The 27,657-nt window shown below is 40.7% G+C and overlaps 1 protein-coding gene across 5 annotated transcripts in view; it reads right to left on the bottom strand.

Annotated features, from left to right (window-relative positions):
• LOC143299427 (mitochondrial S-adenosylmethionine carrier protein-like) overlaps positions 1–27,657 on the bottom strand; it is a 63,230-nt gene that overhangs the window by 10,161 nt on the left and 25,412 nt on the right. For all 5 annotated transcript variants that reach the window (XM_076612620.1, XM_076612619.1, XM_076612621.1 and 2 more), the window contains 4 exons: positions 25,781–25,890; positions 19,084–19,188; positions 14,070–14,162; positions 7,160–7,229 (listed from right to left, as the gene is read on the bottom strand). In XM_076612620.1, the coding sequence (XP_076468735.1) occupies positions 7,160–7,229; positions 14,070–14,162; positions 19,084–19,188; positions 25,781–25,890 (378 nt within the window). The remainder of the gene's footprint in view (positions 1–7,159; positions 7,230–14,069; positions 14,163–19,083; positions 19,189–25,780; positions 25,891–27,657) is intronic.

The raw sequence follows: 27,657 nt of genomic DNA, 5'->3' as shown, positions 1-27,657 counted from the left end.
TGGTACCACAGTGTATAGACCAAGGAATGTAACTACTTCTTAGTTTTCCAAAGTATCACAAATCTTTAAATTAGTTGTGGTTGTTGAACTGGATACAATGTTGAAAAGCATCATGTGTGTTTTATCTTTTGTTATCTGCAGACCATTCTCACTCATGAAATTTATAATATACTAATATTAATAATGTACATTTATACAGCGCCCTTTCTCTCTAAGAGCCCAGGGTGCTTTACATGAAAGAAAATATCACACATTACATAAATCATTCATAACCACTCTTTCTCAAAACCCCTCCCTCCCCCCCCCCCACTCTCCCCCTCCCACTCTTCATGCATCCAAAGTGAGATGACATGGATGGTGTTGGAGAAGAAGGAAGCTGAGAGTGCTTATAGATAGGTTTTAAAAAGATGAGTTTTAAGTGTTGAGTGAAAAGCAGAAATAGAATCAGATGCACAGCTTTGATGAGGAAGATTGTTCTAGATATGAGGAGCAGCAAAGATGAAAGAATGTTCACCATAGGTTCTTATATTGACATGAGGAAGTTTCAAAAGGTAACAGTTTGAGGAAGAGCGGAGATTTCTTGAGGGAGTGTAAACACTGATACGGTTGGAAAGATATGTAGGTCCTGCGGAGTGGAAAGCAGAATAGCAGAGACATGCAACTTTGTATTTAATTCCCGCTTCAATGGGGAGCCAATATAGAGTGCAAAGTGGGGAGAAATGTGATAAGTATGTGTGAGTCAGACGGCAGCACTGTTTTGAAGTTTTTGAATTTGCTAAAGAAGATTGTGTTGACAGCCTATGAGAAGAGAATTACAGTAGTCAATTCATGACAGCACAAAAGCAGAAATAAGAGTTTTAGTGGTTTCAACAGAAAGGTATTGTGTTCAAATTATTTTGATACAGCTTTTTTGTATAGTTTAATTATCTGATAGGTGTTTTCTTTTTCATTTAATACTGCATCCACATGCATATATCAACATACTGGTCCATTTAAACATTCATTGTTAGTTGCTATTTGCTGTTGCTGTTTAAGAAGGGGCTAGAGGTAGTTCATTAGAATATTGAATATGAGCAATTACAGATCCCTGTGTACTACCATTATTCATTTATCAGACAAATAAAGAGGGCTTTGCTGTAAATAACAGAGCTGTTACATAAGACAATATACCACACCAAAAGTCTAAAGAGTCATTACACATGCAGATGGAAAATTATTTCTTTATCTGCAGATGGAAGATGACTTGTTGAAAACCAAGTTTATTGGGAATGGTTTTTTTTGTTGGTTTTTTGCATACTAACTTGCAATTTATGAAAGTCCTACATCTCTGACAGGTCAGGGGCATAGCCCTTGCTACTGGTACCATGTAACCCAGTACTACCTGCCACATGTGAAGTCTCCCAACGATGGACCAGGTGGAGTGGAAAGCTGTGCAGGCAGAAGAGGATGACCAAAGGGCAGGGGGAGCTCTTATCCTTGGCTGGAAGTCCTCCTAGGAGACAGAACTCCGAAGAAAAAAAAAACACCTGCCAAGGCCATCCTACACGTGGCAGTATCTGCACCTGTGGGACTGTGAGCGTTGGTAGGCGAGAGAGTGGGGAAGGGACTGCACAACTCCTCTTCACTAAAAAAAAGTCACCTGTGCTGGTCAGGCAACCAGGCTAATGTTGGAACGACGAGCTAGCTCTTCAACACCCAGCTTTCCCAAGCCCTGCGGCGATGAAGAAGTGGTAACGGGGACAGGCAGAGGATGCTGCTGGCAGTTCCTAGTCACGACTCTGCACGCAGGCGGCTGTGGGGTGATGGTTGTCCGCCGTAGACTGGGGCAGATGTGGCGCCCGTATCTTCCCACGGTGTCAGACCAGCCCTTTTTAGGGACAGCACTGCTCTCCCCTCATGGGGAAGGGGAGATAAAAGGATCCCTAAACAAAGCCTGCCTCACCTAGTACCTAGTAGGAAACCGCACCTACTTGGACATCCAACACTAGCGGTCAAAAACAACAGAAGAAAAGAACCAGGAGTCATACCCTGACTCTGGGTGCCTGGAATGTTCGCACCCTTTTAGACAGAGATGACAGACCAGAAAAGGCGCACAGCACTCATTGCTAGAATGCTTGATCGCTACCAGGTGGACATAGCAGCCCTGATTGAATCCAGGTTTACTGGTGAAACCCAGCTGGAGGAAGTTGGAGGGGGCTACACCTTCTATTGCATTGGGAAGCCAGATGGCACCCCAAGAACCTCAGGCGTGGGCTTTGCCATACGAACCAAACTTGCACGACAGCTTTCCATGTGGGATAAACGATAGGCTGATGACCCTGCATCTGAAGCTGTCCGGGGATCGCTTCACCACAGTCATCAGCTGCTATGCCCCGACGATGACTAACCCTGATAACATCAAAGAAGCTTTCTATGAGGAGCTCAGCTGCACCATTTCAGCAGTAGACAGAAAAGATAGGCTGATCATCCTTGGGGATTCCAATGCCCGCATCGGCGTGGACTTCTCCTCATGGCCAAAAGTCCTAGGACAGCAGGGCACTGGCAAGTGCAACTCCAACAGACTGCTATTGCTCTTGCTCTGCACGCAGCATGGACTGACCATCACTAACACCCTCTTCCAACAAGTGGACAAGTATAAGACCACATGGTTTCACCCCCGCTCCAAGCAATGGCACATGCTGGATTATGTGATTGTCCAGCAGAGGGACAGAGGTGATGTTTCCATTACACGCTGCATGAGAGGCGCAGTCTGTTGGTCGGACCATCACCTGGTACGCAGCAAGATGAACAACAGACATGCACGCAAGCTCCAATCAGCACAAGGACGTGCTGCAGCAGCAAATCCAAGCAGCTCTCCAAGAAATTCCTGCATCAACTGATGTAGAAGAGGTATGGAGCACCTTTAGAGATGCTGTGTACACAGCAGCAGCTGACACACTCAGCTTTGTACAGAGGAGCCACAAAGACTGGTTTGATGAGAACGACTCTGGAATCTCCAAGCTCCTGAACACACTGCATATATATACGCCATCAGGATCACATTTCCGATAAAGACTGCCAGAGGAAGAAGAAACAGTACTTGCAAACCACGCAACTCGTACAGAAGAGGCTGCGTGAGATGAAGAACACCTGGTGGGAGAGAAAGTCTGAAGAGCTTCAGTCCGCTGCTATGCTCACGACATGAAAACCTTCCATGATGGTCTCCGAGCTGTGTATGGGCCAAGAGTCACAGGACCAACCCCTGTCCGAGCCTCTGACCAGACCACCCTCCTGACAGACAAGAAAGACATCCTTGCCCACTGGGCAGTGCACTTCAACACCCTCCTCAACAGGGACTCGTCCGTATCTGAGGAGGTAATTGCAGCCCTCCCACAGCTACCAGTCAATGACTCGCTAGCTGCCCCTCCCACCAAGGCCGAGACGCAGAAGGCCCTGAAGCTGACAACGTCAGGAAAAGCACCAGGAGCAGATAGAATCCAGACCGACATCTACAAGTATGGAGGCAAGGGCTGACAGACAAGCTGACCACCCTGTTCCAGTCTATCTGGGAGAGAGGAGAGGTCCCCCAGGATTTCAAGGATGCTTCAACTGTCCACATTTACAAACGGAAGGGAGACAAAACATCCTGCGATAACCACTGTGGAATCTCTCTCCTCTGCATCACCGGCAAGATCTTCACCTGCATCATACTGAACAGACTGGATGACTATGTCTCCAACACAGTCATTCCTGAAGCACAGTGCGGCTTCCGCTCAGGCAGGGGAACATGTGACATGGTGTTTGCCATATGCCAGATGCAAGAGAAGTGCCATGAGCAGAACAAGGAGCTCCACATGGTCTTTGTAGACCTGACTAAGGCCTTTGACACGGTGAACCGCTGTGGTCTGTGGAAGATCCTCCTAAAGTTCGGCTGCCCAGAGAGCCTAATCCAGCTGATTGCGTCATTCCACGATGGCATGCAGGTGAGAGTACAGGAAAATACTGACATGTTGGATCCTTTCCCTGTGGTAAATGGAGTGAAGCAGGGCTGCATCCTGGCACCCACACTGTTCTCCATTCTCTTCTCTGCCATGCTGATTGACACCTTCCAAGACTACATTCAGTTTCGCACAGATGGCAAACTTTTCAACTTGCGATGACTCCACGCCAGGTCCAGGGTGTCTGAGGCACTGTTGAGAGAGTTCCTCTTCGCTGATGACTGTGCACTTGCTGCACACACCCATGAGGACATACAGTTCATTATGGACAGGCTCTCAACCTCCTGCAGGCACTTTGGACTCACCATCAGCCTCAGCAAGACAAAGTCCATGTACCAACCAGCTTGCTCACAAAATGCCAGTGCCTCCCACCCACCTGCAATCAAGATCGATGACACAGAGATCAAGTCAGTCAACAAGTTTTGCTACCTGGGCAGCACCCTTTGCAGCAACAGAGCCTTTGATGCAGAAGTGACGCTGCGCATCGCCAAGGCCAGCTCCGCCTTTGGCAGACTCAACAACAGGCTGTGGAACAACAAAGGCATCAGGCTCAGCACCAAAATCAAAACCTACAGAGCTGTTGTGCTGACCACCTTGTTGTACTGCTGTGAAACATGGACGACGTATCGCCATCACATTCAACAACATGAGCAGTTTCACCAGAGATGCCTACGAAAGATCCTTGGCATAAAGTGGCAAGACAGGGTCTCCAACCTCCAGGTCCTAGAGAGGAGCGGCCTGCCCCGCATCTAAAGCCTGCTGATCCAGTGCCATCTACGCTGGATAGGACAAGTTGTCCGCATGACAGACAGCAAGACCCTGAAGATACTCTTGTATGGCCAGCTGAAGGAAGGCCACTGTGAACTTGGAAGACCCTGCAAGCACTTCATGGATACCTTGAAGACAAACCTAAAGCCTGTGACATGGGCATCCCTTCCTGGGAAACTGATGCCCTTGACTGTGCTCGCTGGAGGATGCTGTGCTCTAGTGGCATTAAGATGTTTGAAAACAAAAGAACGCTGGCCATTAAGGAGAAGCGTGAGCGAAGGAAGCAGGGCTCAACTTCTTGCAACACCTGTGGGAAGTGCTGTGCATGCAGAATCGGCCTCTTCTCCCATATGAGGACACACACTGACAGATAAGCCTGCCTGCCTACTCATCCATCGGTCCGACAGGAGACTCCATCATATCCCTGACCACAAGTCCTTTGCGAATGTATGATTTTTTTCAAATGTTTGTTAACAGTCCGATTGGCTTATTATTATAGTTATTAGTAACTTATTCTAAGAAAATTAAATTGTTGCCTCACTTAGTCTAAATAATGTCATTGCTTAACCTGTTCGCAGCCAGGAAAACAATTCCTGCTTCAGTGAAAATAGGGTATACATTAACAAAACTATTCTACAGGCTACATTTTCTTTTTGTCAAAAGCATGGAAACCATACGTTTTCCTGAAAGGAAATTGACTGAGCTTCCTACAAAAAAACATTTCTGAGATTATGAGATGTACAGATTTTGAGCTGATTGAAAAACAAAGTATATTTCAATTATGCAATTTCTTGATTCCACAAAAAAATAGCTATATCATTGTGACTGTTTCAACAGAAGACAAAATATCAACACAAACAAGTATGCAAACAAAGGAAACCCACAAAATGAAGTCCTGGTATCCAAGGCGTTTGTTAGTGAACTAAAATAATGATCAAAACAATCAAGACTGTCATTTCTGCATCAAGCTCAGAACAATCAGTGTCTACAGTATAGCCTGGGTCATTTTAAGCCTCATTTTAATAATAATAATAATGATAACAATGACAACAGTACTACTACTACTAATAATAAATAAATAAATAAAAATAAATAAAATAATAATATTAATAACAACAGCAACAACAACAGCAATAACAATAATGAGTTTATTCATATAGAGCCTGATCAATCTGCTCTAAGCGCTTTACAATTGCAAATGCAATATTTCCAATAAAAAATATCATCCATCAAAACATGTTGGTTGGTCCAACTAAGTAAGCAAACATGATGAATTATGACAAGATAATGCATCAAAAATACTTACTAAACTCAATGTCCATACCCAAAAACCAATTCAAACATCATCCAAATCACAACACCCAAACACTGCAAAACCAATCTAACACCCCCAAGTCAGTTCCACTCTCCATGCCTACCCCCCACACAACACATCAACAACACACACACTTTGCTTGAACACAACCTGTGCCACAAACAGTGTTGTCTACATGTTCACAATGCTCACTGATTGGGCTGGCACTCTACCGGTAAACACTCAGAGCCATAAAGCAGCACTCACTTGACTAAAGCCCATTGGAAAGACAAAAAATCACACTCAGATCTCAAGTGAAATTTATGCGCTCACCAGTTCATTCGATGCTTCTCTATGCTTGTGAAATGTAGACTCTCCCTGCCAAGTTCCAGAAGAATAATCAAGTCATGGAAATGAGATGCTTCTCAAAGCTACTAGACATCTCATACACAAGCATGTCATGAACACCGAGGTCTACCGAAGTCTGCCAGAAGATCACCCAAGCAGTTGAAACCCACGATGACCTAACCATCATCATGAGGAGGAAGCGTAAATGGTACAGACACATCATAAGATATGACAGGCTCGCAGAGACCATTCTGCAGGGCACCACACCCGGCAGAAGGAAGAGAGGTAGGCCAAAGAATAAAAAAATATAAAAAGTAAGCAAAAGAAAATGTGGCAGGACAACATCAAAGAATGGACAGACCTGAGTTTCCCAGAGTCCCAGAGAGCTGTGAGAAACAGGAACCGGACAGAACTGGTCTGGAAATCATCTCCAGTGCCCTGACAACCCTCCACTGGGTTATGGGATAAGTGAAGATGAAAAATATCAATCTAATAGCCATTTCTCAAACAGGGAAACAAACACAAACATTCAACAGTGATCACATTTCTCTCTTCCCACCAGGCTTTTTCCCCCCTCTCCTTATCTCATATGAAAAGACATTAAGCAAAAGAACAAAAAAACCCAAACATTTGCATAAATTAACAAAATGAGAACAGGAAAAGGATGAAATAATTTAAAACAAAAATGAGAGAAACAGACGGAGCCAGAGGGGGAAGAAAGATGGTAAAGAGAAAGCAGGTCCAATGAACACCCCCCAAAACAGCAGCTCACCTGCCAGTGCCCCGCACAGTGAAGACTGCCAGGCCTCTATGGGCCGTTTTGTCTTTTCCGACCACATTTTCTGAACAGGGGACACACCCATGTATAAATATAGATATATAAACAGATTATCACACCTTTTGAAACAAACATTCTTTCAGTTTTTCAAGTACGATGAGTCATGCAAAGATTGCACGCTCTTTGTGTGTGTGTGTGTTGTGTGTTGTGGTGTGTGTATGTGTGATAGGGGGGAGGGGAGGAGGAGGGGGAGTGGGGGGTTGAACAAAGAATGTGCTGTTCATATCATATTCAAATACAACCTTTATTCGTGACTGTAAAAAACATGTTTGATTATGTCAAAACTATGAAGGGCATTCAATCACTACAATGTGCATCACAAAGGAAACTTTTTTTTTCCTCATAGAAGCAATGTGAACACGAATGTATGCATGGATGGATGAATGGATGGAAGCAGGCATGCATGCATGCACACAAGCACCCATGTATGTACGTATGTACTGACATGGCATGGCACGTACATATGTATGTATGTATTAGTGAATGTCATACACAGGGTCAAAACAGGTTTTTAATCTCAAATATAAAAACTTTTTAAAGCTTTAAAACACCAAAGACCAAAACTTTTAAACCACTGCATCAAGAACCCATATAAAGGCAAGGTATAAATCACCATTTGCTGCACAGATGAGTTCCACAATTTTGGTCAGCAGAAAATCCTCTCAAGATCATTTTACTTTTAACCTCAAAGTCATGTTGAACATTCGGTTACTGTACTTTCTCACTGAACTATGTTTAACTCTATGGAGACGTAGTTAAATAGTGCATGTACTTTTACTGTGACAGGCAAATATGGACATATTTGAAAAATTCAACACACTTTCACACAGAGACAAAGACATACAAATTATACATCACTAGAAAGTTTACCATCTCTTCTTTTAACATTTTAAAACAGTTTTCTCATTAAATGCTGCTAATTTTTTTTTTAATTTTAAATTATGTCACTGAATACTGAAAAACCAAAAAAATTGAAAAATAGGTATACTGTACTCACCAGGCATGTCATATCCATCAGCTAATCCAGAAGGCAGCATAAAATGATTTTCTCACACAGTAAGGTTCCCTGATTCTCATCAATCAGTTTGAAGTCAAATGTTGCACAACAAACTGTTAAAAAAAAAAAAAAAAAGAAGATCTCAACACTGGAAAGACAGAAAAAGCAAAATCATACAAATCCATCACTTGAAAAAAAGAAAAAACCCACTATTTACACATTTCTGCTGCAGCTTGATTATTATTTGCTGTAGTCCTTGACTGTGTGGAACACCTCAAAGCATGGAACAGCACAGAGGGGCACTTTACACTGTTTGCACGTGTGGTGGCTTTTTTTGTTTTTTTTTTTTTTGTTTTTGCGTTTTTCACCTCTTGAGGTGACGCTCCTTGTGCTTTGTGTTTGGCATAACACACCTTGCACCCTCTCTGTGTTTTCCTGGTCTGCTGCTCTTTGGTGGGTGGAATGTGAGCAGGCCAGTGACTGCCTGGCCTCAGTCTCCCCATGTCTGCTCCTGTGTCTGGCAGATCTCCTCCTCATGGGTGTCAAGTGTTTTGAATTTCTGTAACAGACAATGCTGTCATAAGAAAAAAAGAAGAAAAGCTTTTGCATGTATTGCAAAAAAAGGGCAAAAAAACAAACAAAAAAAAAACAAATGCAAAATAAACATCAATAATATTACACAGCATATGCACATGCATAATAATTCAGGAGTGACAATATAAATAACACACATGCACAAACATACCCACGCATAATACAGTGACACACCCATTGCACAGACACACACCCACACAATTTAATAAGTGCACACACAGAAAATGATAATTTTACATTAATCTATACAAATTATTCATTAAAAATTGCAAAAATCAACATTATTTACACAAGAAATAAATTAACAAAGTATCAAATTGTAAACACACTCACCTCAACATGAGTGGGCGTGTCTGGAAAGTCAGTGAGAGTCCTGGGGTCCCAGTGAAAGGTACAGCCAGTTGGAAGTTTGTCAGGTCTTTTACCCACTCATACAAGTACTCTTGTTCCTCATCGTCAATATCTACAGTCATCAAGTCATCTTGTCTTGCAGTATGGCCGTCACTAGTGTCACTGTCGATTTCTGTCTCAGGGTCGTAGGGGTCAGTCAGCAAAGTTTCGTTGCCACTTTCAAAATCATCATCTGGTACTAACTGAATGTCATCATCATCAGAAAGATCGTCAGAGAATTCGTCACCAGTGTCAAGGAGGTCACGTTCAATGTCTGATCCTTCTTCTGTCACAATTTCGACAGCCTCACGCAGGGAGTACATTCGTCTCGCCGCCATTTTGGTTATGTAAAGGCTGACCTCTGACTGAGTACAGAAAAGTCTAGGGAAAAAAAAAAAAAAGCCTTTCACATGGTTAACGGTCAAGGGGAATTAACTCATTTTTTCCTAGACTGATCCCTCAAGACAGCCTGATTAGTTTCCCTTTAATTGAACACTGCTGAGTGTATGAAAAAAAAATTCCGCGATCTGCCGAATCCTACACTACGGCACGTCATTCTGAGCGGGCGGAGCACCGGCGCCGAAGCGCTGGCGCATCTCCAATGAGTTAATGTTTATATCAGTAATTCAGAAAGCCAGTATGAAACACTTTTACAAATCAGGGTATTTTTTTAAGACATTTAACTTTTAAGAACTAAAAAACACGTTTTTTTTGTTTTTGTTTTTTTTACAAATTCTTAATGACTGTTAACACCTGTCTGAATCATACATGTAATACATGTAGTATACCAAATTTTTTGGCCTTTAAATTTAAGGCAATGCTGTACGTAAGGTGCAGTCTCTAACTTAAGGACAAAGGGTTAAAGGTTATTTGGAACACATTCTGCCACACGCATTTGTAAAGCTGCATCTGCTGAGAATCCACAAAACTCCTTAAGTCCTCCACATCAACAGGAACAGAATGGCTCTGGTTTTCTGAGTACTGACATTATCTTCAGAACCTGCACTGGAATCTGAACTGTCTGTCAATTCTGTTTTGTCACTCTGCCCTATCTATTCATCTGCTCTGTAATCTGCTTTTTCATCAGACATGGCATTTACTGTTACGAAGTATGATGTCAGACATGGTGTTTACTGTTATCAAGCACGTCTGATAAAGCATTTATTGTGATCAGGTACGATGTCTGACATGGCATTCACTGTGATTAGGTATGTCTGACATGGCATTTCCTGTGATCAGGTATGTCTGACATGGTACTTACGTTGATCAGGTATGCCTAAGACAGTTATTGTTATCAGGTATGTCTGACATGGCATTTCCTGTGATCAGGTATGATGTCTGACATGGCATTTATTGTGACCAGGTATGATGTCTGACATGGCATTTATTGTGATCAGGTATGATGTCTGACATGGTATTTATTGTGATCAGGTATGATGTCTGACATGGCATTTCCTGTGATCAGGTATGTCTGACATGGTATTTATGACGAGTGCAACAGCCAAATGGTTAAAGCGTTGAGGGTCCCGGGTTCCAATCTCGGTGATGGCACCTAGTGGGTAAAGGGTGGAGATTTTTCTGCTCTGCCAGGTCAACATATGTGCTGACTTGCTAGTGTCTGAACCTCCTTCATATGTATATGCACAAAGAAGATCAAATATGCACGTTAAAGATCCTGTAATCCATCTCAGCGTTTATTAGGTTATGGAAACAAGAACATACCCAACATGCACACACCCGAAAATGAAGTATGGCTGCCTAAATGGTAGGGTCAATAAACAAAATGGTCATACATGTAAAATGTTACATGTCTGTCTGAGTGTGTATGTGTGCATGCCTGAAATCTGATTGAATGAAACAGGCATTTATTGTGATCAGGAATGACGTCTGACATGGCATTTATTGTGATCAGGTATGATGTCTGACATGGCATTTATTGTGATCAGGTATGTCTGACATGGCATTTCCTGAGATCAGGTATGATGTCTGACATGGTATTTGTTGTGACTAGGTATGATGTCTGACATGGTATTTATTGTGATCAGGTATGATGTCTGACATGGTATTTGTTGTGACTAGGTATGTCTGACATGGCATTTATTGTGATCAGGTATGATGTCTGACATGGCATTTATTGTGACCAGATATGATGTCTGACATGGCATTTATTGTGGTCAGGTACGATGTCTGACATGGCATTTATTGTGATCAGGTATGATGTCTGACATGGCATTTATTGTGATCAGGTATGATGTCTGACATGGTATTTATTGCGATGAGGTTTGTCTGACATGACATTTATTGTGATCAGGTATGATGTCTGACATGGCATTTACTGTGATCAGGTATGATGTCTGACATGACATGTACTATGATCAGGTATGATGTCTGACATGGCATTTACTGTGATCAGGTATGATGTCTGACATGGCATTTACTATGATCAGGTATGATGTCTGACATGGCATTTATTGTGATCAGGAATGATGTCTGACATGGAATTTATTGTGACCAGGTATGATGTCTGACATGGCATTTACTGTGACCAGGTATCATGTCTGACATGGCATTTACTGTGATCAGGTATGTCTGACATGGCATTTACTGTGATCAGGAATGATGTTTGATATGGCATTTACTGTGATCAGGAATGATGTTTGACATGACATTTATTGTGATCAGGTATGTCTGACATGACATTTACTGTGATCAGGTATGTCTGACATGGCATTTATTGTGATCAGGTATGTCTGACATGACATTTACTGTGATCAGGAATGATGTTTGACATGGCATTTACTGTGATCAGGTATGATGTCTGACATGACATGTACTATGATCAGATATGATGTCTGACATGGCATTTCCTGTGATCAGGTATGATGTCTGACAAGGCATTTATTGTGATCAGGTATGATGTCTGACATGGCATTTATTGTGACCAGGTATGATGTCTGACATGGCATTTATTGTGACTAGGTATGATGTCTGACATGGCATTTATTGTGATCAGGTATGTCTGACATGGCATTTACTGTGATCAAGTATGATGTCTGACATGGCAGTTAGTGTGATCAGGTATGTGTGACATAACAACAACAACAATAATTGTAATAATAATAATAATAATAATAACAAGAATAATAATAATAATAAGTATTTATGTAGCGCTGAATCTTGTGCCGAGACAAATGAAAGCGCTTTCAAACCAGTCATTCACACGCATGCATAACTCGAAACCTGAGAAACTGAAGACAAAGAAGAGGCAGGTGAAGGAGGCTATCTTAAAAAGAGATGGGTTTTAAGGCCAGGCTTGAGCTGAGTGCCAGGACCTGATGAAGCAAAAGAGGAAGTTCATTCCACAAGCAATGTCCATAGACAGAGAAAGAACAGTGGCCCGCCAGACAGTGGAGAGTTTGAATCTGGGTATACATAAACAGAGTGGGTCTGAAGCCCATCATAGAAAGCAAGATAGTAGAGGTGAAGGCAGCCACAGAGATAGGAAGGGGCAGATTTGTGAATACATTTATAACAGAGTGCTGATCTTGTACTTTATTCTGTGTGAGACAGGGGGCCAATGGAGATCTTGTAAAAGAGAAGTGATGTGCTCAGATCTTTTCTTCCTGAGAACAAGTCAGGCATGAAATGACATTTACTGTGATCAAATATGCCTGACATGGCATTTAATGAGATCAGGAATGTCTGACATGACATTTATTGTGATCAGGTATGTCTGACATGACATTTACTATGATCAGGTGTGATGTCTGACATGACATTTACAGTGACCAGGTATGTCTTACAAGGCATTTACTGTGATCAGGTATGTCTGACATGACATTTACTGTGATCAGGTGTAATGTCTGACATGGCATTTATTATGATCATGTATGTCTGACATGACATTTACTATGATCAGGTGTGATGTCTGACATGACATGTACTATGATCAGGTATGATGTCTGACATGACATTTACTGTAACCAGGTGTGATGTCTGACATGACACAGTGATTAGGTATGATGTCTGACATGACACAGTGATCAGGTATGATGTCTGACATGACATTTACTGTGACCAGGTGTGATGTCTGACATGACACAGTGATCAGGTATGATGTCTGACGTGACAATTACTGTGACCAGGTGTGATGTCTGACATGACACAGTGATCAGGTATGATGTCTGACATGGCATTTACAGTGACCAGGTGTGATGTCTGACATGACATGTACTATGATCAGGTATGATGTCTGACATGACATTTACTTTGACCAGGTATGATGTCTCACATGACACAGTGATCAGGTATGATGTCTGACATGGCATTTACAGTGACCAGGTGTGATGTCTGACATGGCAGTTACTGTGATCAGGTATGTCTGACATGACATTTATTGTGACGAGGTGTTATGTCTGACATGACATTTACTGTGACCAGGTATGATGTCTGACATGGCAGTTACTGTGATCAGGTATGATGTCTGACATGGCAGTTACTGTGAGCAGGTATGTCTGACGCGACATTTACTGTGGTCAGTATTATGTCAGAAATGGAGCTGACTGTGGTCTGTCCAGTGTGTAAACAGGCATCAAGTGGCAGTCAGACAGAAACGGGACTTACACACCAGGAAATCTGGTAAATATCCATGCAAGTAAGTAGGTAGGTAGGTAGGTAGGTAACAGAACAGAAAAGAATAGAATAGAACACACACACACACACACACATATATATATATATATATATATATATATAGAGAGAGAGAGAGAGAGAGAGAGAGAGAGAGAGAGAGATCTACCTCCATGTGTATATGCATCATTCCTACACAAATCAAAGACATATCAAGTACAAACAAAACATTACCTTGAAAAGTTCCCAAAGTGGGAACTGGATCAAAGAGAAAGGGATTTCTCTGGTGACTGTGCTGAGGTAACCTCTATATAGTCCTTTGAAACCCTGTTATAAATATTGTACTGATGGTTACAGTCAATTTCATATTTTTTATATATAAGTGCATAAAACCACACGAACAAGGGCAGCACACGTCATTTATAAACACACAGAGATACACTACACACAAACACACATATTCATCATTCTTGTCAGGGATGCAATCATAAGCATTAACAAGAAAAAACCCCAAAACATGAGGAGGTTGGGGGGTTGTGGTTGGGGGGTAAAGGGGGAAGGGGGACAGGGGTGGGGAGGGAGGGAGAGAGGGAAGATGTTACCAGTTCTTATATGGCGGGTGTCCCCAAAAAAGTGAACCGCTTTTTGACAAGTGTTTTCTCAGTGATAGAGAATCCGATTTCATTGAAAATTTTCACACAGCAACCTTAGGGTATTGTCAACAAGTCTGCAAAATATCTGAAAGTTTGGACGCAGATTATGCAAGTATTGTCAAATTCAAAACAGCATGTCAAAAAATCCAATATCAGAGCTGTGCAATGTGACATTCATCATGTTCATGCCAGCTGCCAGGTATTGGCATCTGTCAACCAGTGTCAGTCTAAAAATAACCTGTCTTGGTGTCAAGTCTATTGATTTTTTCCGAAGTTTCAGTTTGGAAGGATCAACCATGCCTTTGAATGAAAGTGATGAGCTTACCACTGAAAACTGTTTCAAGGAGAAAGGCTGGGGTGGAAGAAGGATCGTAAAGGCATTTCCAGGCAAGCGGTGGAGTCATGTCACTGTAAATAGACTTATCACTAAAATATGCACTGCATGGTCGGTAACACATAAAATTGGCAGTGGGAGATCCAAGACTGCATGTTCGGAGGAGAACAAGGACCGTGTTGAGGAACTGATTCAATCCCAGGAGGAGAACCCAGGGACCCACAAATCTCTTAGAGAAGTTGCAAGCGATTTACAATTGAGCAAGTCTTCTGTGCAAAGAAGGGTGGAAGAACTGGAGCTGATGCCCTTCAAGAGGATACGGGTATCAAGGAGGGACCAAAATGTTACAGGGAAAGAAAAACTCGCTGCCATAACTTGAATGACTGATACTTGGCAACTGATGTGAAAAAGATCATTTTCACAGGCAAGAAAGACTACGTTAGAGATAGCTAAAAATTGCCAAAACAATCGCGTTTATGGGAAACGGAAATGAAAAATTCAGCCATCTCGCCTCTATCATGAGACTTTTAGAGTTTCAAAAAAGATAATGGTTTCAGCTGGAGTATCCTGGAAAAGAAAAACAAACATTCATTTTACAGACACTGATAAAGCCAAGGTTAATAGTGAAAGCTACATTCAGTTATTGGATGACAATCTTCTCCCGGATTGTAGGCATCTTTATCCTAGAAACAATTACGTGTTTCAGCAAGATGGGGCTCCTTCACACACAAGTAGGGTAACCCAGGCCCATCTGGAGGAGGCTACACCTGAATTCATCAAGAAGGATGAATGGCCTCCACAAAGTCCTGACTGTAACCCAATGGATTATGCCATATGGGACTCTCTGAAGGAGAAAGTTTACTGGAAAAGTGAGAGACAAACTGACCAAGCAGACGTTAAAGGACAGGATAATTATGTCATGGGAGGAGATATTGGTGGAAGAAAAAATTATTTCTGCTTGTTTAATCATGTTGGAAGATGGAGGCCACATTGAACATAAACTGAAATAAGTGAGTTTTCCTCTGATATTGGATTTTTTGACATGCTGTTTTGAATTTGATAATACTCGCATAATTTGCGGCCAAACTTTTAGATATTTTGTAGACTTGTTGATAATACCCTAAGGTTGCTGTTTGAAAATTTTCAATGAATTCGGTTTCTCTATCAGTTTGAAAATTTTCAATGAATTCGGTTTCTCTATCACTGAGAAAATACTTGTCAAAAAGAGGTTCACTTTTTTTTGGACATTCAATATATATTTTGATCCAAATAAGACTTTCTGCTCAACATCCGATATGAGTGTTTGTCAAACTTAAAGCAGTGAAAGTTGAATGCTGGAGACTGAACAAATCGAAAACCCATTTATGTAATCTCCCATTTGAACCCTTTCGCTTCCCGAACTATGTCATTTTTGCAGTTTAATCTCCAACCACTAGCTACCTTTTTTTTTTTTTTAATCACAAAAATTAATATAATTCTCAAAAGTACGTAAAAGTATGTAATCTTGAAGGAAAACTAATGGAGAAAATAATTATCATAAGTTCAATGCTTAGTGGATGAGATAACTCCCAATCAGGGAAAGATAACTCAGATTTTTAGAAAAAAAATACACAAAATATTTTGAAAAAAACAGAAGGAAATTCAAGTTTGTTTCTTTATGGATGGTAATGGTGCTAGAATATTAGCAAATGTACTAGACAGTCACACCACAACCAAGTGCAATTATGTTGTTTCCTCCACTATCATGTTGTTTTAAACATAAACACTCACATACCCCCTCCCATCCAAACACCCACGAACACTATTACACAATAGTACAACACAAAATCTCACTGTAGACAATATTTCGGCTTGAAGATTTCATCTTAAGGGTTTCATAGTAAATGAAAACCCCAAAATAAAGGTTTCAAGCTAAAATAGAGGGCTTTTTCTATACCCACTTCTAACATGACCCAGCGCCCTTCCTGTTGATGTACCTTGTAGCATGTAATCATCACCAGGATAACAACAATATAACTTTTGTTTTTTATCACGTTTTCTTAGTTGTTACTGTCGATGTTGTGCGGAAAATCAAACAAGATTCTAGCTACCTTGTATGTACATCCTGGCAGCCATGTTGACACACTCAACAGCTTTTCACTTCACAAAACGAAACAAACAACAACAAAAAATCGGCAACAAAATTGAGCCAAAACTTGCTGAGATAATGCTTCAAACACTCAAGGCAGTCACCATTTGCAATGAAGTAAGCGTATGCAATTGAGTGGCTGGACAGTTGATAATGCAGTTACCCTTAAACCGTGGACATATCCACGGTTGGAAGGCTTAAAGTTATTTTCTTTTGTCTTAATGATGGAATTACTGCAGGCAGATGATGTGTAAAGTGTGAAAGTTGATCCAAATATGGGGAATTTGTATCATACTTCCTGTTTGGTCAAATATACTCTTGATGTCAAACTGGTGCAAACAAGGCCTATCATTTTGCTCTGTCAGCCAAATTTCACAGCAAAGGCAATACTAAAATGCCTCAACCCATCATGTGCTCAGCCAATCAGTACAATACACTGCCTTCAGCACTGAATAGCCATTCAGTGGCCAAAAAAGGATACCCCAAATGAACCACACCAAGAATAGCTGGGAAAGCCATGTTCAGAGGCGATCCACTCAGACTCACTCCTATGCCTGCCCATGGCCAGCAAAAGGAGGGTAGTTTTGAGGGTGAACATGTCAAGGGGAACAGAAATGTTTGAACCCCAAAATTAAATCCAGATTGAGGAACAAGTCCCACTGAGGAACTCTACTGGGACTGTGTGACTCCCTGAGTTAAGTCTGATTCAAAGGAAAGACCTTCAACCTGCTTGATTGTGGTGCAGATAGCTGATCTCTACCCTTGAACCATGCCAGCTGAGAGGTTAAGCCCTATGGTTTAATCTGGAAGACTTAAACACTATAACTGGTATGTATAGAAAGATTTTTTTTTCTGTGTTAAATCCAAATTTTGTGATGACGATGTATTTCCAGAGAAAATGACTTTTTAAAAGTTTACCATGGACATACACATCTTGTACATACGCATCTTATACATATACAGTTGTCTCCGGATAAGCTGATCCTGTGTGGACCAAGAAAAAAGGTTGACTTATGATTGGTTTGACTTATCCAAGGTATGGATACAGTCCAACTTTTCGAAAATAGGGTTGACGTATCTGAGAAAAGTCAGCCTTTTCTGGCAGAAAGTCAACATCCAAGGTATGGAAAATCAACTGGTTGGTTACTTTATAAAAGATAAAAATAAGGATGTGATAATTTTCCCTATATCCTGTTGTATTGGTATATGATGTTGAACATTATTTGATAATTAGATTTATTTACTGGTTTATGTGTATTTCTTTTTATTTTGTGAACCCCATTTGCATGCAGGCCATGATGATTCCAGTTTAGGTTTTGGGTATAGGCTTGTATGGCTCTCTCTCTCTCTCTCTTTCTCCTCTTTTCTTCTTTCTTTTTCTTATTTGGACCCCTTGCATTTTGTCACACTGGTTCATCAGTCCTTCACTGGCATACAATACGTGAGTTGGTACTTTAACCTTGTAAAATAAAGATTTATTACAACTGTCACTATCCTGATTCTTCATAAATAAAACATACCTGTAAGCAACTTGTGCTTTTCAAAATACATTAACACATCTTTACAAGGTTCGTCCCTCCAAATATTCATGTTGAATCCATATTGTATTTTTTTACAAATTTCTGGTCACTATATATATATCTGATAAATTTCAATGACATTATTTACTGAATTAAGATATAATATTAATACAATATCAGTCTTCAATTTTTTTATTCACACATAAAAACAACATTCAAATTCATTCCTCCTTTGGTTACTACTAATTAAAATCATGTACAACCATCGGAGCAGTGAATTAATATCCACTGTATCTAGGGCTCAGCACAGAAAGGTGGGGCCCAGTCCTCTCTTCCATGCCATTTTATCCTTCCCCAGCCTAAGTCACACCTGGGCAGAATGTGGAAAATCGGAGTAAATTGCCTTTCCAAGGACACATCATGCTAAAATGCTGTCTCAAACCCTGAGCAAAAGATCAAGTCCAACACCTAACCAATTTTGCCACAGAGCCACCAAAATCACCCAGAAACATAAAAAAGAACCTGTTTATCTAAATACATTTTTCCTCTATTGATAACTGTTCACTGAAACTGATGGCCAAAAAGAAAAAACATTGTATGCTTGGATAGTTACCTCTGAGGCTACTGTGCTTTTGAAGATAGCCAGGGAAGACAGATGAGGAGAAGTCTGGGCTCTTTGTTTGATAACTTCCACAGGCACCCGTAACAAACATCCGGTCTGTAAAAATGATAATAATTAAGGTAATTCAGTGTTTATCCTCTTTGAGCCCTATAAGAAACACAATCATGTGCACAGATAGATACATATGCCAAGCATGCAGTTTTGTTCTTGAATGAATTGTGACAAGAAAACTCAAATTCCGGTTTATAAAAAAGAAAAAATATATTTTTGATTGAGTGTAAAAGAGAAGAGAGGGCCAACCAGGAAAAAAGAGGAAATGTGAGAGAGAAAAGAATGAAATAGGAAATGAACATGCATGTCAAGTCAAGTCAAAATTATCTTTATTGAGGGTAAAAGAACATCCTGCCCTAAAAAAACAACAACAAAAAAACAGAAGAAGAAAATACAAAAAAAGGAAGAAATGGGGGAAGTGGAGGTCAGTAAAGTATATGGAAATAAACAATTACAAGTAACACACAAGAAATTCTATCAAAAAACAACAACAACAAAAATAACACAAGCGTAAATAGCAAATAAATATACACATATGATACTGACACAATTATGGCATGCAAAGCGACATCCATACATCATTAACTTAATTCAAGAAGAAAAGAGTGAGAGAAAGAATGAGAGAGAGAGGGGGGCGGGGGGTGGGGGTGGGGCAGAGGGAGAGAGAGTCCAGACAAGAACAGACAGCTGGATAAGGGTAACAGTCGAGAAAGGGAGAAGAGAGACAGAGTCAGAAGGACAGAGACAGTCTAAGGTCAGAAAGACAGACAGACAGGTATATAGACAGGCAGATAAAGGATAATCACACAAAAACATGAAGGGATCATGTTCTTTCCATCAAATACTTCTAAAGTGCTTTTCTGAATGTTTGCTTCAGCAACATGACTTTAAGGGGGAAGGTAAACCTTTCCATATCGTTCCCTCAGAATATGCTAAACTAAATTTTTATAGTAAGTATCTGTCACAGTATTACATTTTAGCTTAATCAGTTTTGTAGCTCTTTTCTGCAAGAGCTGATGTGTTTGAGGTTGGTTTCGCTGGCATTATCCCATAAGGTGGATGCATAGTTTATGAGAGACCGAATGTGTGCTTGAAAAAATAGTTTCCTTGACTGAAGATTGAGAAAATGTTTAACCTTGCTAAGTTGGTATATTCTTCTGGAAATTCTTTTTCCTAGATTAGCAATGCGATCAGAACATGACAGGTCATTGTCTATCATGACCCCTAATACTTTATGTGATGTTAACTTCTTTTTTTTCAAACTTTTTTTTTTTAATTCATTTTTTGCGTTTACATTGTTCACATGAATACAGAAGACATTTACATAAAAAAGTAAATAGGCATAATGAATATATCAATTGTGTATTCAACATTTTAGTATTAACATAGTAGAACGCTAACTATATGTCCTTAGTAGATCTATATATTAATATATTAGAGGTTCATGTGTATATAGATCTGAAGAAGGACATATCTAAATATGAAAAAGAAGATACACAGATAAATAAAGATAAATAAATGAGGGAAAAAGAGAGGAAGAGAAATAACACACAGAGAGGAAAAAAATCTTTACAGTGCTCTATATGAAATGGACCAATGCTATTGATATATGTGTACCAGAAACACACATATATATATATATACACATCTGTCTCCACATTCGTACATTTAAAAAAATATTTTGGTGTTATCATGAAAACAAAAGGAAATAAGCAATTTAGTATGCAAGCAAGTGTATTACTATTGTCACAAAATTCAATGTGCTTTACACAGGCATCAGAATTCAAGTCTTGTATTTCTTGAGATGTAAAGAAAGAAAAAATAGTTTTAGATGTCTTGCCTTTATGATCAATTTGGTTACATTTTTCAAATTACAAATTGCAAAACAAGATTTGTTAGGGCTCTGTATTGAATGGTAATGTATCAATATTATTACATTCTATTAATGGCATGTAATAGATGATGTAACTTCTTCAATTTTTTGCCCCTGGATGTATTAAGGTGTAAAGGAGGTATGCATTTTTTGTCGCTTCTCTTGTGTAGTCACATACATACATTTTGTTTTGCCTGTATTTAGGGACATGTGGTTCTACTCACTCCATTTGACCAAACTATTTATACTGTTCTGAAGATCATTAATAAAGTAGGATTATCACTATTTGACTGAAGTGAGTTGTCATCCGTGAACATTTCACATGTGCATTGTATATGTAATGGCAAATCATTTATACATATGGAAAATAAAAGTGGTCCAAGCATTGAGCCTTGTGGTACACCAAATTTAACAGGCAGTAAAATCAGACCTGCTTGATCTGATTTCAACCAACTCATGAGACAAATTGTAATGTGTGAGTTTTCTGACAAGAAGAGAGTGGTTAATTATGTCAAAAGCCTTAGCAAAGTCAACAAAGAGAATACCTGTGAACACATTATTTTTTTATATTTGAAAGACATCTTTCAAGAATTTGTATAAGAGCTGTATGACAGGAGTGGTTTTCTTGAAAACCTGACTGGTTTTCGTGTATCAAATCATATTTCTTGAGATAGGAATAATGGTGAGATTAAATATGTCTTTCAAGTGGTTTTGACAAAACAGATAGTATAGAAATAGGTTTATAACCAGAGGGGTTATCTTGGTCAACAGCTTTGTACAGAGGTATAACCTTAGCTTACTTAAATTTTAATGAGAAATGCTGTTTATCAATACATGAATAATATACAGGTGAGAATGTCTGATATATACACTGCACTGGTCTTTCCTAGTTTACCAATATACAGGTGAGAATGTCTGATATACACGCTGCACTGGTCTTTCTTAGTTTACCATCAATTTCATCTAAGTCTCTTGTTCCAGATTGTTTCAGGCATAGTAAGCTATTAAATACTTTGTTTATGGTCTTAGGTGGGGTATATCAAAGTTGGCCGAGATATTTTTCAAGTCACAGTACTGTTTCAGTAGTTCAGTTCGTTTTCATTTGTCTTGTCATTTACAATTATATTGTTGACAATGTTTGCAAAATGAAAGTTTAATTTTCCTGGTGATATCTCTTTTATTGGTTTATGGAAATTAGACACTGAGTTCTTGTTAGTCAAGATATTAATGGCTTTCCAAATTAATTTCGAATTCTGGGGAGAAGACAATAAATTTTGAAAATATCTAATCCTACTTTTTCACTTCACAGAATTCACTTTATTTCTTTGTTTTCTATATAATTCTACTTTCTTAGATCTGTGGTAATAATCTCTTAATTCAATTTCATTATATATTTCCTTTGTCAACCACGGAGGTTTTATTTTATGTTTCACCCTTTTTCTTATAAAGGGAGCATGTCGATCATACACTAAACTGAATGTGTTTATTCAATAGTTAATGGCATCATCACGATTTCTAATTTGATAGACACATTCTAAACCAGAATAAAGCAAATCAATGATGAATGTATTCATATCGAAATGGATGAAACTTCTGTAAAAGATTCCTTTAAGACACGGTTTAGGAATTTTGACACCTTTCTTTTTCCAAGTTAGACAAACAGACGAATGGTCACTACAGCCAGTTTGAACAGAGCATGTTTGTACTATATCAGATTTTGTGTTGACGTAAATGTGATCAACGAGATTTTCAGTGTGTTCAGTGAGACATGTAGGGCAATTGATCATTTGTTCTAGTTTGTACATAGCATTACTAATATTCCATTTTGTTCCAGGTACTGTCAAATCAATGTTAAAGTCTCCTAGGAGAATAATTTCTTTAGACTCAGGTATAGCTGCATCCATCATCGAATCAAACTTGTACCAGCCAATGATTTTGGCTGGGTTTCTGTATAGGAATCCTATCATGATAGGTTCACAACGTGTAAGATTAATTTCTATCCAAACAGACTCCGTGCCATGATTTTCAAAGGTGTGTTAGTCTCTTGAACGTTATTGAGTTGATCTTAGGCCAACATGGTCAAGTTGGATGGTATCATAGCTAGGCATGCATATATGAGAACTAATACGGGAATTAGATCAGTTAATCTAGACTGCTACACAGATAATATGAAAATCAACCCATTGTTATGCAAAATGGTTGCAATATCATCGGTCTTATTTCTGGCACTAGTGATATTTAGACATCCTATGCAAAGCCCTTCTTGTGAGGGCCATGTATCTTGAGTGTTGTATGGCAGTAGGAGTTAATTACATATACAAAATATAGGTGCTTCTCACACAAGAATTAGTTTCAGTCCAGTAGTATATGCTCAAACTATAATGCAAGAAAAAATTTGGTTCAATAAATGACTAAAACACAAATAAAGTGGCATCCACTGAAACTATTGCACATGTACAACATGTGCGAATGCTTACAATCAATTACCAAAAACTCAACAAAGCATGTAATATCTATAAAGAAACAGACGATTATGAATCATCAAAACATACAGCAAAAGAAGATGAAAAAGCAAGTATTAGAGAACAACCACCACCCACGACATACTTAACAGGGTGTCTATCACTGACCAAGATAATGTCTATAAGTACTTAATACGGCAAGCCAATCCAAATGTAACTGGTCTAAGGAATACAAAAATATTCAGCGACAAGCCAACATCTATCCAAGTCCAGTGAGCTGTACACACTCACTGGACGCCCCCCCCCCCCCCCCCCCCCCGACTCCCTCCCCCCCTCACTTCATCTTCTCCCACCCATTCACCCTCTAGCAGCATCATGCACATATGCAATCATGCATTCCATTCATATTTGCACTCGCACACATGCATCCTCATCATGGAAATGAACTCTGATATAGTTGGTGAGCACCCATGTAAGAAGTCATCATGATACGCAAGAACTGTTCAAATGGGTTAGTAGCGGGCATGTGTAAAAATAACTGGCAGGAATGTCAGGTTTAAACATTGGGTCTTGGGGCATTCTTGTTTGAACAGGGGGGACAAAGCCCATGCCATGATATTGTATGTGTGGTGATGGTGGATTTGACTGAGCTGTCTGAATGTTGTCACCATACATTGGGCGTGGGGGAGGGGCTTGGGGAGTGGGCAGGTAAGAAGGTGGGGGTGGTGGAGAGGGTGGGGGGAGGGTGACCACTTAAGGTGCGATCAGAGGTGGCGCTTGATGTTCGTTGTGACCAGTGGTTTTCTCTGTGTGGGAGGGGAGGATTCTGGCAAAGGGTAATCATTGGGTGGGGTCCTGCTTTGCTGTCTGTAATCTGGGATGTAATCTGAATGGTTTGTATGTGTGTGACTGCTGAAGGCTGTCATTTGTGTGTTCCGTGTTGGGTTAGACTCTCAGAACTGAATTGGGAAAACCAGTTACTTAAAATTTAGTATTAGTTTATCAGTGCCAGTTTCACTTGGGTGAATAAGGTTAATGTATAAAGCAAGTTTGGGCTTCCCTGTTGAGGTTGTGAAAGTGAGGAAACTATCAACGAATTCTGTATTCAGCATTTCACAGGCTTGTTGCATGTTGTTAATTGATGGTGTGATGAAAGTGTTCAGGTGGTGTGTGCTTCGTGCTGGGACTATGGAGCTGAGGATTACTTTGGCATGAGGGAAGATGTGGCTGGCCACATGAATGAGGTCACACCATGACCATAGCTCTATATTTACTGTCCCTGTGGTTCTACATGTATAATCAACACTTTGAGGCTGGAGGAACCACGTTGTTGGTGCAGCCAGTCAACCACGTCACTGAAGGTCATACCTGTGTGTGTGTGTGTGTGTGTGTGTGTGCATACGTGATCTATATAAATTATGTTAGCATCTTAAGTGTTTGTGCCAAGCTATCCTGTATTTCTTCTACACCTATCAATTTCCTACTTTACACACAAAAGACAAACCCGACAACACTTCAAACAACACCCCACTCCTATCACTTTTTACATTTTCCACATTAACTCACTCGGGACGACAAGTTTTCTCCCTTGCTTTTCCCCACAGACGGCCCATTTGTAAGGGTTTGGAAAAAAAATTACAAAAAATACAAAATACAGAGTAAGAAAATGAAACTTTCAGAACTTGTTTATTACATGTTCAGCTATTACACACACACATATATATATATAAATCAAATTTGTCATCTTATTTTTACAGTTTTGCCATATGTAGAAAATAATGCTAATTTTTCACCCCGAATCACCATACCCATGCTCGCTTTCTGCATTAAATTCACTTTCTTCTTCGTCATCATCCACCTCTTCAATGTCCGACCCTTCAGTTTGTAGCATTTCAAGTACTTCGGCAACACTAAAACGTTGCCGTTGCTGCCTTGTTCTCTCCATAACATTTTTAGAAGAGCCCGCTTTGCTAACAGGCTGGCACACGAGCAGACGACTGGTCAGTGACTTTGTCAGCGTGTGTGCGAGATGGGCCACACATGGCAGGCTGGCCAATCATACCATTCAATTGTGGAGTGACCCAGAATAGCGCACTCTGCTTGCCTAATGACAAAATCACGTGTACAGCGCATGACGGATTTTTATTTCTTGAAAATGCTATTCCATTCCATCATCTGAAACTGAATACATTTTATGTAGGAATGCTCACGCATTCCTTCGTCTGGAGGGAGTTAAACAAAAACCAGACAACACTTCAAACTACCCCCTCACAAAGCTTTGCATCTCAAACATCCCACCTACCACTTCTCCCACCGATGCTGCCAACATGTGACCTGCAGGTATCCATCTGTCATTGGTTACCTTGCTGAAGCCGTACTTTGTCACTTCGTAGGAGCAGAAAAATACAGCACCTGCAAATAAGAGAGTGAGTTCAAACAGTTTTGAACGGAATGTCACTAAAGTGTTTTTGTTTTTGTTACTGTCTATGGAAGCCAAAAATTTGTGAAGAAGACAGGGTAAGAACAATGAAATGTTGATCGATGTTGGCTGCTTCAGATGGAATTATTCCACAATGCCAGCATACAGCTTTCAGTTCAACAAACACTTGTTTCAGATGGTGAACAAAAAGGAAATTTTCTATCTAAAATTACGTTTAAATAACATACTTACCGTGACCCAACTAGTGCAGACTCCGGCAGGGGTCTGACATTCCAGTCCTGTGCAAACTACTATCCGCCTGTGCGGAGAAAATGAGAAAACTACGGCCGATAACCTCCCGGAAGTAGGTAACGTCCCCTTTGTCCCCCTGGCTAGCGCCCTCTTTTGACGGCAATATGCCATCACCAGCGCAGCGAGCAGGGAGAACAGGAAGCGGGGAGGCCGGGAGGGTCTTAAATTTGGGTCACGGTAAGTATGTTATTTAAACGTAATTTTAGATAGAAAATTTCCTTTTAATTACACATACTTAACCGTGACCCAACTAGTGCAGAATAGCGTGACAAGGTGGCGGGCTAGCCTGTTCTACTGTCTATGTGCTGCGATGGCCTGCTGTGCAACCACCACAGAAGTGATGCCTCTTGAGCCATCATCCCACAGGCGTGCGACGTCTCTCAGGTAGAAGTCGATGAAGGTGGCAGGATTTTTCCAGTAGGCGGCATCCAAGATGTCTTGTAGCTGTGTTGAGTGCGCTAAGGCAAGAGAGGAGGACCACGCTCTGACTTCATGCGCTCTGGCTGAGGAGGCATGAAGTCTCAATCCTACGTCTGCATATGCACCTTTAATCGGATTGACTATCCATCGAGACAGCGACGTTTTGCTAATGTCACGTGGATGGTCCAGGTTCCAGCTAATGAAGAGGCGTCGCTTGGACGCTCGGAAGGGACGCGACCTTTTGAGGTATATATTCACAGGGCCCTGACCGGGCAGAGGAATCTATCCTCGTCATCATGGGCTACAATGGAAGAGAGCGGTTTGATGAAAAGAATAGGAGAGGGTGTACCGGGAGTCTGACTTTTGGCAAGAAATTCAGGGAGGAACCTAAGTGAGATAGATCCGTCCGGCTCAAAGGCTATATCCTGTGTGACGCCACTGAGGGCATGGACCTCACTACAACATCTGCCTGAGGCAAGTGAGATGAGAAAGAGTGTCTTCATGGAGAGTAGCTTGAAGGGAGCTATAGCAAGGGGTTCGAAGGGTGCCTTGCGGAGGTATTGTAGTACCAGAAAAAGGTCCCAAGAGGGGGTCCGGGGGGATGTACGTGTGTGACTGAGGGAAGCCCCTCGGACTAATGCCCTAAGCAGGGGGTCATCTGAGAAAGAGGGTCCACCTACTGACCTAGTTGCCGAAGAGTGGAGCTGATTGCAGCGCGATGGACGCGTACTGCAGAGGCGGAGAGGCCTTTGGAGGAGGAGAGGAAGGCGAGAAAGTTAGCGAGGTCCATATTGGATGGGTGTGTGGGATTGACTGAGTGGGTTGAGCACCAGGAGAGCCAGTGATTCCAGTGTGCAGAGTAAACGCCTTGAGTGCCTTTGCGATGTGACCTGCACATAAGGTCAGCTGTGTCATCGGAGGTGCCTAGTGCTGACAGAGATTCCCGCACAGTAGCCAGGTGTGTAGGTTGAGAACCTCTGGGTTTCCGTGGGGGATGCCCGAGCGGGGCTGAACTAGGGAGTGTCTGC

This window comes from Babylonia areolata, chromosome 25 (assembly GCF_041734735.1).
Source record: "Babylonia areolata isolate BAREFJ2019XMU chromosome 25, ASM4173473v1, whole genome shotgun sequence".
Lineage (NCBI taxonomy): Eukaryota > Metazoa > Mollusca > Gastropoda > Neogastropoda > Buccinidae > Babylonia > Babylonia areolata.
Note: the sequence above shows the minus strand (reverse complement) of the source record. Positions and strands in the feature narration are given on the sequence as shown.